Source organism: Lepisma saccharinum, chromosome 11, assembly GCF_977018435.1.
Source record: "Lepisma saccharinum chromosome 11, izLepSacc3.1, whole genome shotgun sequence".
In the NCBI taxonomy this organism is placed as follows: domain Eukaryota; kingdom Metazoa; phylum Arthropoda; class Insecta; order Zygentoma; family Lepismatidae; genus Lepisma; species Lepisma saccharinum.
In genome coordinates this window covers 12,325,872-12,341,379 of record NC_139239.1, presented here as the reverse complement: position 1 = coordinate 12,341,379, position 15,508 = coordinate 12,325,872, and the positions used below count along the sequence as shown (strand labels likewise).

At 35.0% G+C, this 15,508-nt stretch overlaps 1 protein-coding gene across 2 annotated transcripts in view; it reads right to left on the bottom strand.

The window, feature by feature from the left end:
• Positions 1–3,429: 3,429 nt before the first annotated feature.
• The window catches only part of wwk (anoctamin 8 white walker), an 81,364-nt gene continuing 69,285 nt past the window's right edge, over positions 3,430–15,508 (bottom strand). For both annotated transcript variants that reach the window (XM_083130733.1, XM_083130732.1), the window contains exons 13-16: positions 15,120–15,317; positions 12,133–12,264; positions 10,954–11,135; positions 3,430–5,927 (exon numbers count right to left, since the gene is read on the bottom strand). In XM_083130733.1, coding sequence (XP_082986859.1) covers positions 4,805–5,927; positions 10,954–11,135; positions 12,133–12,264; positions 15,120–15,317 — 1,635 coding nt within the window. In that variant the 3' untranslated portion in view covers positions 3,430–4,804. The remainder of the gene's footprint in view (positions 5,928–10,953; positions 11,136–12,132; positions 12,265–15,119; positions 15,318–15,508) is intronic.

The following is a 15,508-nucleotide window of genomic DNA, read 5'->3' as shown; positions in this document are numbered from 1 at the left end:
TTCCGTAACATTTGTGACTTGTGTTTGTATATGTATTTCCAGTCTGAGTTTGTGAAATGGCAAATGTAAACTCCGCAGCTTAAATTGAATATTTTAAATAGTGTGTATATATATAATTTTAATTGAATTGAATTAGAATTTTTGGATACATTGGAATCTCACAAACCTTTATATTATTAATATATTTATGGGGGGGGGGGTGCTGGTAAGAGGTGGTAATACGTAAGGTTGTAATAGAGAAAGCATCTGCTTGTACCCTTGATTTTTTGTAAAGTTCGCCTTAAAAACCGGGAATTACACTTGAATTTTATCATGGCCCTGGAGTGGCCACCCTGCTATGATCAAAATTGAGAATGCCTTCATGGTAAGGTGCAATGCGGCGAGCTTTGGTCAGGAAGTTTCTTTTAATCATTTAGCTTTAATTTGATTACCTGATATTACCACTCAACATGGTAATACTGCCTTTTATTTAGACAAATACTGCCCAAAGTACGAGGGTCATTCATGTCAAAACTGAAGTTGTTGTATTTGGTAAATGCCTACTGTTTGTACACAAAGCATCTAGGATTTACAAAGATATATGCTCACATTAACATTCAGAAAGCATTGTTTGCGGTCAATGACAGTTGTGTTGGTCTTTATTCAAGATTGCAAATGATGAACCCAGGCTGTTATGCACGATTTATTGTTAGTTTTCTGTAGATTATGTCAAACCTGCTGACATTTTGTGAAGACTAAGGGATCTTTCAGACTGAAGTGACAATGCACATGTGACATCTGTCACTTATACAGACACCAAAAGTAATAGCCAAATGTGCCGGTTACTGGGACCGATGGGTAAAAGAAGCCATAGCTATTTCATGGGAAAGCACCAATCTCAACAGGGATGTGGGACCAGCTCAGTCACACCTGGAACCCAATCCTCCGTAAAAACAAGACACCAGCCAATGAGAACACCAGGATCCAGAGCGAGCCAATAGGAAGACAGTCCAAACTCCGCCACATTATAGTCATGTATATTAACCTACACTCGTCTCCATTTCTACATTCCCTGAAGATGAGAGCAATGTATGTCCTCGAAACATTGGAAGCTAACTCCAAATTAAACTGGCTGGTAACCCGAGAACACTTGTTCGAACCTGTTACTTGGAAACTAGAGTGACAGAACGAACTGTTGCTTCCATGCCACTCATGCTGGGCCATTTTCTCAATAGTTGCATAACTTACTTCAGTCTATTGACCACACGTACACAAATTACAGGAAAAAGTGACTAATCCAGTGTGTGGACATGTTGCTTTTACAAGATAACTTCAATTGGTAGCACAGAATACTTTTTTGGGATGTTTGCTTAGTTTTAAACATTTCAGGAAATTTAGTTATCTGCTATATATAGATAACAAACCACTTTCACAAGAATACCTGTTGGAATGGTCTTTCTGCTACAGCTAAACAGACAGACCATAAGCAATTCCCAACACAGAAATGTCTTTCATCCTTGGCAACTGACAAATGACTGGTGAGTGACTTCAAGTTACTTCTTTTGTTACCAAAATATTATATTTTCAGTATGTGCTGTGACTGAAATGTTCAGAAAGAAACACTGTCATTAGTCATTATTTTATGCTCTAGAACTTACAGCATATTCTTGAATGTGCTCTTACAGAAGAATGATTTTGACTCACTTTCCCATGGTTGGACAAACGTTGGCACAACGTAAGACGAACTTCAATTTGCCACCAATGTAAACCTACACTTTCTCATGTAAATATTGTAGTTGGCCGAAAGATTCTGATTACTTGTGTTGTCACTTCGGTGAGAAACCACTGTCAGGTGTATTGGTGTGAAAGCTCCCTAACAGCATTCTATGGAGAACCAACTCTGAAGAAGACATAGGCTTTTGAATGATGTGCAGGTTTTTTTGTTGTTTTTTTTCTAAAAAAAAAAGGGATATTCTGTTTGTGACAACATTGGAAGAGGAGGCTCACAATCCGATACCACAGTAGTGAGTGATGATACACTAGGAAGCATTAAAAAAATCAACTATTGTAAGGTTTGCACAGGTGAATTCAAAGACAACTGATCGATCCTCGAATGCAAGACAATCCATATCTGTTCAGAATTGTTTGATTATTTCAAAGAACACCAGTCGTTTCTGGAACAGTTACCTATGAGAATGCATGGGCACATCATCACACAGATGTCACGGAGATCAATGGAAATGAAACCCTACACCAAGAGATGGGTTTAAAATATGTGATTACAGTGACTCGGATATCAGGAAAAATCATACTCTTGTCATTAATGCATAATGTACACTTATGGCAAAAATGTAATGTAAATGTAGATTATGCTGAAAAATAAATGTTCTCTATTGGTCACAAGTTTGTCTCTAGTTATGTCAAAAAATTCCAGTTTTCATGTGAATGACACTCTTATATGAACAGAAGTGTTTGAGTTTTCATTTTTTTCTGTTTAATTGTAATATAAAATTTATCAAGTATTGACTCAACCTAAAAGTTTTCTGGAATATATATATTATATATATATATATATAATTAATAACATTTTAACATTATTTTGCATAACAGGAACAATAAATACTAACCAATCTCTCAAAACAGTTACTAACATGAAACTTGACTATTGTTTTAACATGTTCATCAACAGGAATATCGTACAGGTGAAAGTAAATACATTTGTCACTAGGAATACACATCATGTATTATTCACATACAGTTTTTTCCTGCCTGATTCACATAGCAAGACATTTACAAGCATCTCCTTGGTAATTTTTATATCTGTAATATTGAATACATTTTCTAACAAAAAAAAAATTCATAACTACTCTAGCATTAGAAAGCAGAATTTGTACCTCCTATGCTGAATAAATCTTTAGCAGAATATTATTCAACATATGATATCTATTTTGCATAATATTTAATTCAATTACAAAATTTGTCTACTTCAGCAATAAATTACAAACATATCTAAAATAATTTAATATTTATAAAAATATAATTATTTCACACTTATATTGGCTACAAAAAAATTTCAACACTAAAGCTGAAAATTTATTCCTTGTGAATACACTAAATTACATTTAGAATACATTTTAGTATGTCCTTGACTGTTAATTACCTTCTCTTACAATTAAAAATTTGGTAATGGAGGAAAATTTCTATGTATTTTATGTATGATACATTACTTTAACTTCCTTTTGTTGTAAAAAATTAAATGTCTCATATTTTATTTTCAGTTGAAAATTTGTTTTCATCTTAAAAATATTTGCATTTATATATCTCAATTGAATTCTTGATCATTATAAATGTGAGAACTTGTAGATGGGTAAAAATATAATTTTATCTGTATGATATTTCAAGTAGGTACTAAGGATCATATATACATATAACGTTATATGCTATTGACATGAATATTTTTAAAGTTTTTGTTGAATTTAGAAAACTTAAGGATTCTAGAATATTTGTTAGTTCTCTGTACAGAATGTTTAAGATAAAAAAGAGTGGGGAGGAGATACCCTTCCATATGAAGACTTCAAGCTTCTTTTCATAATCAATCCAGTGTCACAAAACACACAAAAAGTAATGCACAAATGTTTTTGTCAGCGTTTTTTTGCTGCATATGGATGAATTCTTTTAGTTCTTCCCCTGCACAATATTTTCCAAATACGTTTACAGTGGAACCTCAACTTTACGTTTCCCAGGTGACGAAGGTGGGGAAAAATTTAATGCTGGTAAATGTGAAATATGGGTAAATTTTACAGCATTTTGCGGTATTGGTTGCATGAGGATTGTATGTACAATGCATCAAAAGGCAAAATCTGGAAATTTAAAATATGGATTCCACTGTAATGTAATGAATCATGGAAATAACATAGCTGTTATACAATGCAACAGTACATTGTAAAAACATAAATATTGACAGTAGCTTTAATATGAAAATTTGATATCATGCAGTTTCATTCTAAATTTCAAACTAACTTCATCATGATTAATTTGGACTTACTATTTTAAACTAATTCGTTATTCCATGGACACTGAATGTTAATTTTGCAAGATTTTGTTTTTCATGCTTACATTTGCCTTGCAACTAAAGTTCTTGAATAAATATGAACATTATGTTTAGCTGATTTGAATATGGTGTAATGGTAAGAGGCTAAATAACTGTAAATATGTATAAATGACCACATAAAAACATACACATATGCACACAAATGCACATTTCTCGTGTTTTCTAAGAAATATGACTCCATTTCTTTTTGTTTCTAAACAGATTTATATATCACAATTATGAATTTCATTTCTTTGGGTTATTAAATTAAATGTAAAAGTTAATTCAATAAAATGTATTCATTTTCTTTTTTCTTCTAAGAATTACACTTTGTATAGCACACAACATACTTGTTCAACATTTTCCTTGTTTGTCCTAAACATGATTATGGCCTTTCCATGATGCATAGCACTTGCGTGATTTTTACAGCTAACCTGAAACTAATTGTACTTAACTTAATCGGACATTTTGGCTTTGCTGCACAATTCAGTCAACAACAACAACACAACTTTTGTTTCTTTTTTCTTTATATTAAAAAAGACACTAAATTTTGAAGCTGTTTTTTGTACATCCTGCAACAACAAAGTTTTCTTAAAAAGCACTTCACAATGGATCACAATTAAGCATGGATTTAAGGTGAGAATTGCCACACTATGCACTGTTTCTTCATTTGTTTTGAACATATAAACATACCAAGATTCTTCCTTCATAATAGTTGCTTTACCAATATAAGAGTCACTTCATTTGTTGCCTTTTCTGTAACTGAACAGCAACATCATCCACGGAAATTAATTTTTCAATCGGTATCATGGATAATTCGCCGTGCACTTGACTTTCTCTCAAGAATGAATCTTCTTTAGCTTTTGCTTCCTTCATTTCTTCCTTGGCTGCTTCCCTTGCCCGACGCTCCTTCAATTTTAGCGAGAAGATTGCTACACTCCTAGCTCTCTTCAGAAGACTTCGTTTCACTTTTAGTTTCTTTGCCGCTAAATCTTCTGTGGACGCAGCTTCCTTTGGCCCGGTGGCACCTTGTTCCCCTCCAGATGTTGGAGGGGAGGGGGTACTAGTCTTTGGTTTTGCGCCTGTTGACGGTGGGCTGGATGAGTTTGATGACGATGCAGGCGTCGTGGCTGCAGGTTTCGAAGGTGGAGTATCTTGTTGGGTACTAGATTTGTCAAACGACGGACGTGATTTTTGTGATGATTTTTCAACTGGAGGAGATAAGGGTTTAGAAACATCCTGCCGTGAACTTGTCGGAGAAGCTTGATCCTTCTCTGGAGAAAATCTGAACTTAAGTTTTTGTGCGTCGACCCATGGCGGAGCAGATCGAAGAAGATCGGACTCTGATGATGCGGAAAGATCTTTAGGTTTTACTATGCAATCTGTGCTGTGGCGTATGGCAACTTCTGAATCACGCTCTACCTGTCTACTGGGTAGCGAGCCTACTTTGAAATCACTTTCGCCAACAGATTTTCTGCCACTTCCTTCCTGCGCAAGTTTCCTAGCCCAATTTATTCCTCCGTGAGGTCCTATCGTGAAATGTTGCATTGACGGTGGAGCAGCACTAGGCAATCGTTTGGAATCCTTTCTTTTAATATCTCCTTCACTGCCACCATTTGTAGCTTTCGATGCATCGTTTAGAGATTTGTTGGATTGCCTGTGTTCTTCCTCTTCTTCTTCTTCATCTTCTTCCTGTACCGTTTCTGGAAGTAGTTTTTCATCTTCGGTAGGTGTAAATGCATTTTCTGTAGTAGGAGTTGAACGACAGGACCCTAATATGGTTGAGTTTTTGTCAAAGTTGCTCTCATAGTCTGTTGTTTCTGTACCATCAGAGCTATTGGCAGGTGATACAACAAACCTACAAGAAAAGAAATATGTATATAGTTGTTTTGTGCAGGTAACATGCATAGTAAACAACCCAACAACATGCCTAAAAATTCATAAGGGGGTTGTTCTTTATGCAGTTGCCTTCTACTTACTTACATTTTTATTCATTTGATTAACTTCTATTAATAAAAGGGTCAATATTTCTGCTGTGTTATTTCAACCTAAATATTTTTCTTTTCTGCATTTTCTAGCAATCGTAAGTATTTTTGTTAATATTAATACTATGCCACAGAAAATTTTCTCTTTAAATATATCTCAAATTAACAAACTTAATTTACAATTTATAAATTTAATCTCCATGACAAGTTACTGGACAAATTACTGCCAAATAATAATAATAATAATAATAATAATAATAATAATACAGGGAATCATTGAAATAACCTAAAGTTACAATTTTCCCCAATATACAGATTTTTTAAAAAATCATCCCTTCCTCCCCCCTCTGCACAAAACATTACAAGAGCAAATAAATATTAGATTCACAAATATAAGTATAACAATTTAAATAGAAAATTATAAATTCATATCATTAGAAATAAACAAAATAATCAAAAGTGAATGGAAATTACAGGTTACAATTAATAACACTGATAAACAATGAAAAATGCTCCTTTAAATAAAACTAAGTGATCTTTATGTATTCAGATGTGCTGATAACGAATATCACATCCGTTTTCCTGTATCACCTAAATTTTTTGCAGAACACCCACATTTTATAGTTTTATGGTTTCGGGTCTCTGCACCCTGCTCCGCATCCGGCTTAACGTTTGGTTCCTAGCAAATGGGGAATTTACTTCGAAGTCACAGAGGAATACTATCATTCCTATAGTGAAAAAAGCATATGAGTTGTATTTTGGAAGTAAAGTAGACGAGGGAAAAAGCTGGGCACCAGGTAAAATTTGTTGTAATTGTTCGCGAACTTTACGTGGTTGGCTTAATCACACTCACAAATCGATGCACTTCGGAAACCCTGTAATATGGACAGAAGAGAAAGATCATACATACGGATTGTTACTTCTGTTTAACAAACATAGTTGGATATAGTTCTAAATCAAAACATTCTATATTATATCCTGATGTTCCTTCAGCCAAGAAACCTATGAGTCATGATTTTATACCAATTCCTAAGCATCCTAAAGAATGGACAGTGGATGAAACAGAACCAAGCAGTGCTTCTCCAGATGATGAACCTGGACCCTCATATTCAAACACCATTCCAAATTTTCCAGATCCAAATATACCTCACTTTATTTCCCAATCTGAACTAAATGATCTAGTCAGAGACCTCAACCTTTCTAAAGTTCAAGCGGAATTATTAGGTTCTCGTCTCTGAGGGTGGAATTTATTACAAGATGGTGTTAAGGTGTCATATCAGTAACACCAACAATCACTAACACATTTTTTTCTGTTAGTAATGAGTTAACTTACTGCAATGATGTAGAAGGCCTTCTGCAAGAACTTGGAAGGAGTCACAACCCAAACGAGTGGAGACTATTTTTAGATTCATCTAAGAATAGTTTAAAAGTAGTATTGTTGCATAATGGGAATATATACCCATCAGTACCCCTTGCCTATTCTTCCACCATGAAGGAAACATATGAAAATATGGTTACAATATTAAAAGTGATAAATTATGAAAAATATGTTTGGAAGATATGCGGAGACCTCAAAATGATTTGTATACTGTTAGGCATGCAGTCAGGGTTTACAAAATGTTGTTGCTTTCTTTGCGAATGGGACAGCTGGGCAAAATATAAACATTACAACATTGTGGATTGGCCCGTATGAATAAACTTAATTCCTGGAGAGAAGAGTGTTAGAAATCACCCTCTACTTGAGGAAGACAAGATTTTGTTACTACCGTTCATATAAAGTTAGGTTTGATGAAAAACTTTGTTAAGTCTTTGGATAAACACGGTGAGGGTTTTGGGTACTTGAGAAAAACATTTCCTAAACTCAGTGATAGTAAGTTAAAAGAAGGCATATTTATTGGGCCGCAAATCCGTGAGATCATTCATGATGACAACTTTGTGGAATTGCTAACAGAAAAAGAGAAATGCGCATGGTTACCTTTCAGACAAGTATGCTGCAATTTTCTAGGAAATGTGAAAGCTGACAACTACAAGGAACTTGTTAAGAACTTGTTGAAGTGTTATCAGTGCATGGGGTGCAATATTTCCTTGAAAATTCACTTTTTACATTCCCATTTGGCCTTTCCCCCCTAATTTGGGCACGGTTAGTGATGAATGCGGCGAGAGATTTCACCAGGATATTTATCTGTCATGGAGAAACGATATGCAGGAAAATCGGTACAGAACATGTTAGCAGACTACTGTTGAAACCTCAAGGAAGAGGTTTCTGGTGGCAGTTACAAACGGCAGAGTTCAAGAAAGAAATTTTGAAAATGTGAGTGAAAAAGTGTTTTTCCCCCTTTTTTTTGGCATGAAATTTCTTAATTGAACAGTCAAAATCGGTCCTATATATATATATTATTTTTTTTATATTTCATAGTTATTCGCTTTAATATTTAAATCTTATTTCATGAGCAAACAAACAAAAATAATTTCAAATTTTGATGTATTATTACAAAGGGAATTAAATTTTTATTAAAAACAAAAAATGAAAATCCAGGGAAAACTATAGATGATACAGCATTTCTACTTTCAGATTTGGATTCAGTGGGGTCGAATTATAAATAATCACCTATTTTCGTTCAAAGGAGCAAAAAAAAACTTTGAATTTGTTCATCAGTGTAATTGGTTAGCCATTGTTCCACTTGTATTATTTGTTTTCAAAATTCTAACTTTTGGATTAATGCAAAATCATAGTTATTGGAAATGATTAAAGTTAAATATTATAGTAAAAAAACACTGTTTTTTTTTGTATGTTCAACATGCTCTTTAAAATATTAGATTAGTGTGCTTATGTGTTAGTATACCACTAATAGTGCACAAAACTTAAATCCTATTTTGTCAGTTTCCCATGCTGTAAGACTAAGGTAATTAGTAACAGTAAAATAACAGTATTTTTCTGCAATTTAAATCTTTTAGGCATGCTGTGTTTCTTACCCACTTGGTAGTTTAGATAGTGAAGAGTTTTCAAGAGAGTTGTTGCAGAAGATGTACAATAAATATATCAACCATATTTAGTTAAGAGCTTCATTTTTGGTTAAGCCATTACATAACCTGAAGCAAAAATGTATTATTTAACAATAATATAAAATGAACTTTATCTTCTATTTATATGAGAAATTAGTAGAAATAAGTGCTAGTAGAAATATTAATTATAATCAAATCAATAATGTATCCATTTGATTTTCAGGATGAAATATTTGCAGGGCTAATGGGCATCCTCTTTTCTCCAGACATGTCTCACCTTGCACTCTTCTGTTCAGGAGAAATTTGAAAAAGAATCGTATTATCCATTTTGAACATTACTTCATTTCCATTAAGAAAATATATCTCCGTCGGATAAACCTAAAAACTCAGGGTAAAATTATTTTTTCATGAATGAATTTATGGATGATATTGAAAAGTGCATTATTTTTTTGTTATTAGAGAAAGATTTTAGTTTTTAAGACCACTTTGTGCACAGATAGGAGGGACTGGGCTACAGTTTAAAGTGGAATCCAAACCTCTATGTGCCTTGTGTCTCCACCGGGCATCAAATGCGGAACTCCTTAATTACAAAGCAATGGCATTACACCCCCCCCCCCAATTGATGATGCAAAGTTCTGTGATCAAATATGTATCTTAATCATAAAAAAACAGTAATTTTTGTACTGAAAATGTGTCTGTTTCATATTATGTTACAATATTTTCTAGTCAAATATATACATGATTGATTGGTTGAATTTAACATCGCATCATATAATGTGCGGTCCATTTATAACTAAAAATATAAATATATTGAAAAACACATTGTAAGGAAAATGTTTCACGAGAAAAATATAATGCTGGAAGGAGGCTGTAAAATGGTGTTACTGTTGGTGAAACTGGTACAAACTACATTTTTCAGATGGGAACTCCCTTTTTTTCTTGCAGAATCAAATTCCATACAAAAAATATTACAACTTTTATTGACTGATTGATTTGGTTTATTTTACTTCACTTTTCTGCCACTTTTGGCTAATTGCAAAGATGAGGATGAGTGATGCTATGATGAAATTGATGAAGGGACACTAGCAAAGAACACCCTTGCCCAGGTTGGGGTTCAAACCCAGGACCTCTGGCATCATAGTATGGTGTGCTAATCCCTCTTCCACTGATGTTAGCATCAAAATTTCAGTTGGAACATTAAAAAAAAGTACATTTATATGTAGTTATAAGTGATTGAAGATAGCTGTACCACTGTTCCGCATTCTCTCTCTTTCAAGAAACTTAAACTGTTTACTTCAGATCATAAATTGTGATTTATATTGACACATTGTAATTTGTAAGTCATTCCTATCAGATGCTAGTACCGTTTTCTTTTGCTTGAGCAATGATGAATTGCATAGGAAATTTATCTTGTACAGTGATTGACAATTCTGGGTTGTAAGCAATTCCACTGAAGCCAATGGTATTGATACAACCCAGAAGTGTCTGTGACTGTAGATTCATTCATAGAAAAAATTGTGTAATGGGTGACACTTTCTAAAGACATCCAAACGTCAATCTCACTTCCACACAGTGAGGCTCTTGTGTCTACACACTCAGCCAGTATAATCCTTTGTGGTGCTCGTGTTGCATCATATGTTTGTGATTGTCCCTTCATCCATCTCGCCTTTTCATCATTCATCCTCATATTCACTATTAGCCCAAACTGGCAGAGAAGTAAAATAACTAAATCAATCAATGGAGAAAATGAACTTTCTCATTATTGTGTGTGTGTATGTGTGTGTAAAATGTATTTCTTAACGTACCAATTATCCTTTGCTTCCAAACCAACCATATGTCTTTTTTGGTATTCATATTAAAAATGAAAAAAAGGTCAAATATTTGAAATTTACTCACCGACCAATAACTAAACCTGACACAGCCGAAGCTGCATCTTGAGCAGCAGGTGAAGTCGTTGATGAATAGCGACGGAAAGCTTCCCGCCGTGAGAATTCAACTTTAGCCATCTCGGTTGCAACCCAATCTGGGATATCTGGTATAGCATATATAATAATGAACCTAAGAATTAACAGAACATGCTGGAATAAAAAGGAAGAGAATAATGTAAATATTGGTCAATTCTAAAGTTCTGAAATATCAGAAGTAAAGTCTGCAACTCGTCTTGCATAAAATTATGCCGTACTCTTTAAAAAAGTACTTTAATAGTCTACTCTTTCCACTTCTTTCTCTATTTTGGAAACCTAGAATTTCATAATCTTGACAAAATGTTGCTAGTACCTTTAGAATTAAATATTTCACCTCTTCATTAATCTTTAAAGATTAATCTGTCATTTCAAAAATAAATGAAATGCTTAACTGGTTAATGGTAACTTCACATAAAAGCACTACATTTTTACATACTTACTCTAAAAGAAAAGTAATTATTTATATTCATAACTAATGCACAGTTAAATATTTACCCTGTGTTACTTCCAAAAAAATATATTTATATTTGTTTATTGATTTCAGTGTCTTGCTGCTACCATTAAAAAAAGGTTGTTTTGAATCTGGTCTATTGAAGTTGTTTAAGTTCAGTTTATGCACAGAATAGGCTGATTGGGAATTGGACCTACAGTTTAAAGTGGGATCCAAACCACTATGTGCCTCCACTGGATATCAAACCTGGGACCCCTTTATCATAAGGTGACAATGGTACCACTGTATCATTTAGGAGGCTCAGGACCTGGTATGTTGATTACTATGAAGAGTGTAATTTGTACAAATGGAGTCAAATCTAGATCATAGTTGATGCAGTTAATTTCAAGCTTATTCACTATATGTCACTTGTGTCACACTGTTCCAATTTTTCTGGTACTTTTTAAATTTTCTTTAAATAGATGTGAAAGTTGATTGGCTTTTGAGTCTCCAAAAGCTATAAGTTAATACAAAATATATTTCATAATGCATGAAGTTAATATTTATTTCTAAAATATGTAAATATGGTGATCTCTGGCATGTTTGAAAATTAAAACATAGTTTTTTTTAACAAAGTAGAAAAAAAAATGGATGTACTGCAAAATAAGATCTTAAACCCACCTCCAGGATAACAATGAGAAGAATTGTCTGTGTGGTTGACATTTCTGGAAACATACGATTCACTTGTCCAGATAACCCAATAAGAGCACAGTTAACAAGTACAGCTATTATTCCCATAATTTCCATTGCATCCTGAAACAAAATATAAGCATTGATTATTTCACAAGAATAAAATGTAAACAGGGATAATTAATTGATTTTTTTGGTTAGCAATGAGTACTTCTCCTGGGCAGTAATGACACATGATTCAAACAAAAATAACTGGACTCTTGACGTGGTGACATCAATTATTATTTTAAGACTTACTAGGCAAAAATAATCTGTCCCAGAGTTTTTATTTATAGAAAGTTTGCACATGGCATATCCACCAGAGATATGTTGATGGCAGAAATAAACTTTACTGTGGATGTTACGTACTCACTTGAATCACATTTGATTATCACTTACAGACACATTAATATTGTGCACATTGTTTTATATCACTTGTGTAGGTAAAGACAAAGTTTCCCGTACATATAGCACTGTGCCATGAGCACAGTAAGCTCATTAAGCAATGCAAATTTTGCATAATTCCCAGGATACTTAGACTCCCCAAAAGTGTCAAGAGGCATTTTTTCGGAGCCCGTGAAAGACTAAACTGCCGCAAAGCAGTGGCATGTGGTCTTTTTATCAAGGCAAGCCTGCCCCTTGATGTACTATTGTTTGTTTAAAAATTATATATTCAGTACTTCGGCTATCTAAATGGTAACCGCATGCTACTGGTATAAATAATAACAAACTTAAAAACATATTTTCTCAGAGTTTTTGAAAAACAGCAAAAAAAAAATTAAAATGTTAATAAATCACATGAAAAAGCAACTTTAGGAACACTATAAAACATTTCAAGATCTTCATGCAAAGACTGAAAAACAGAAAGTATTGTACTGATAAAATTGTAAATTAAATTTATTTGTAACAGATAGGGTTGCCAGACAGTCCCGTATATACGGGATTGTCCCCTATTTTCAAGAAATGTCCCGTTATCCCGGAAAATGTTCTTGGGATGCCCATTTGTTCCGTATTTAGCTAAAGAAATAACGAATTCAAATTTCAAAATCATTTTATACATCATATTTTCTATGATGACTGTTCAGTGGACCAAAGAACAAAATCGGCTGGACTTAACGACAGTGGAAAGCATATTGCAAGTTCTAGTGAATGAGAATAAGTCATGTTCTGAATTTTATAGTAATGCATTAGAAAAAAATGTCCTTTTAAAGGACGCCAAGAGTTCACTCAAATATTAATATAAACTGCTCGCCATTAAAAATGCAACACCCAGAAGGAGTAATCGGAATCGGACAAAAAGTGCACAGTGTGTAGAGGAGAGGTGCAGAAGGAAATGATTAGGTGTTCAAGGCCGTCATGCGTTATGTGCGCCTGCCACGCCATCTGGTAAGTGGTACCTGTAGCAGGTCAGATAGGTGCAGAAGAGCAGTGAAAGTGCATGGTCGTGAGTGTAGTGTGTTAAAACCGGTCAGCAATGCCACGTCGTCGAATACGGCAGCGATTCCAGCAGGTTTCCCAGTTCGATCGTGGCCGAATTGTTGCATACCGTGAATGCGGATTATCCTACCGTGAGATCAGTGCCCGTGTAGGACGGAATGCATCCACAGTGATCTGTATATGAAACCAGTGGGTCCAGGAAGGCACTGTAGAGCGACGTAGAGGTTCACAACGTCCGCGTCGGATGACGGAACGAGAGGACAGACGTCTGATACGCATGGCCCTTACAGACAGAACGGCCACGTCAACGAGGATTGCGCATGAAGTACGGGATGTTTTACAATGTCCAGTGTCCCCACGAACCGTGCTTCGTCGTTTGGCAAACCAGGGAATTTTTTCCCGGCGCCCACTGTTGCGGATTCCTCTGACGCTAGAGCATAGGCGTTTGCGTCTGAGATGGTGCCAAGACCATCGTGCATGGATGGCGGAGTGGAATGCTGTAGTGTTCTCTGATGAATCCAGCTTCTGTATACAACATCATGATGGACGTACACGCGTGTGGCGGCACCGTGGCACAAGGCTTCATGACGCCTGCATCATGCATCATCACACAGGGCCTTCATTGGGTATCATAGTATGGGGTGCCATCGCAATAGGTGTTCGTTCGCGTCTCGTACGCATTCAAGGGACATTGAACAGCCAACGGTACATCACACAGGTTCTCACCCCTGTTGCTGTCCCATTAATCCATGCACTGCATAATGACACTTTTCAACAGGATAACGCGTGCCCCCATGTTGCAAGGAATGTCCTCGCATTTATGGAAGCTAACCACGTGCCCCTTCTTCCTTGGCCAGCATGTTCGCCGGATATGTCGCCAATTGAACATGTCTGGTCCATGGTGGGTCGCCGGCTGGCCCAACTCAGGTTTCCGGCACGTAATGTTGAAGACCTGACACCGTGTGGAAGCCGCTTGGGACGCCATACCGCAAGCAGACATTGATAGACTCATTCTGTCCATGCCTCGCCGTGTTGCAGCAGTTATTGCTGCCCGTGGAGGCTGCACACGCTACTAGCTCCTTGGGGTTATGCAACCATGTTCTATGTGTCACATGTCACACCACCGAGCTCTAACTGTAATCATTTTCTTATCTTATTATGAACTACATATTTGCCAAGTTTCGTGTTTCTATCTCATTTCCTTCTGGGTGTTGCAATTTTAATGGCGAGCAGTGTATTTTGCCAAAATGTTAAAAATTAGGGATTAACAATGCTTTAAACAGCAATTGATTTTGTAATGTTTAAAAATTTTATAAAAAATAAATTTAACTATATCCATGTCTATATAATCTCTACATCCCGTTTTTTTATTTTAGAAATCTGGCAGCCCTAGTAACAGATGCTCTATATCGATTTTTATACAGATGATCTAACGTTAGTTACTTAGAATATTGCAGGTTATTCTCTCTCCACTAAAAGGAGAAGCAAAATTTTAAACTTACCTGCCAGGTACCTATGTTTGGAACTCTCTGTCCAAATGGTCTTTGGAAAATAAAGCACAGTTTGAAAGCATCGCTGCGAATCTCAATAATATTATTCAATAATGCACAAAGACCTGCCATGGGAAAGGCAGAAGAAAAGAGAACAACATATCCAAACTGGATGAACATTTCCAAGTGATCTTCAAATGTTCCATCGTACTGCAATAGATATATATATTACAATATAACATCAAAGTATGTAATGAATATTATTCAATTAAAAATTGAACTTAATCTATATAGTCTTGTTATGCAAATTCATGAGTTTATAAAGCATTCTCATTAAATTAATAGTATTCAAACAAAACCAGCATGCAATTGCAATCCACATCTTTGTATAAAATAATAAC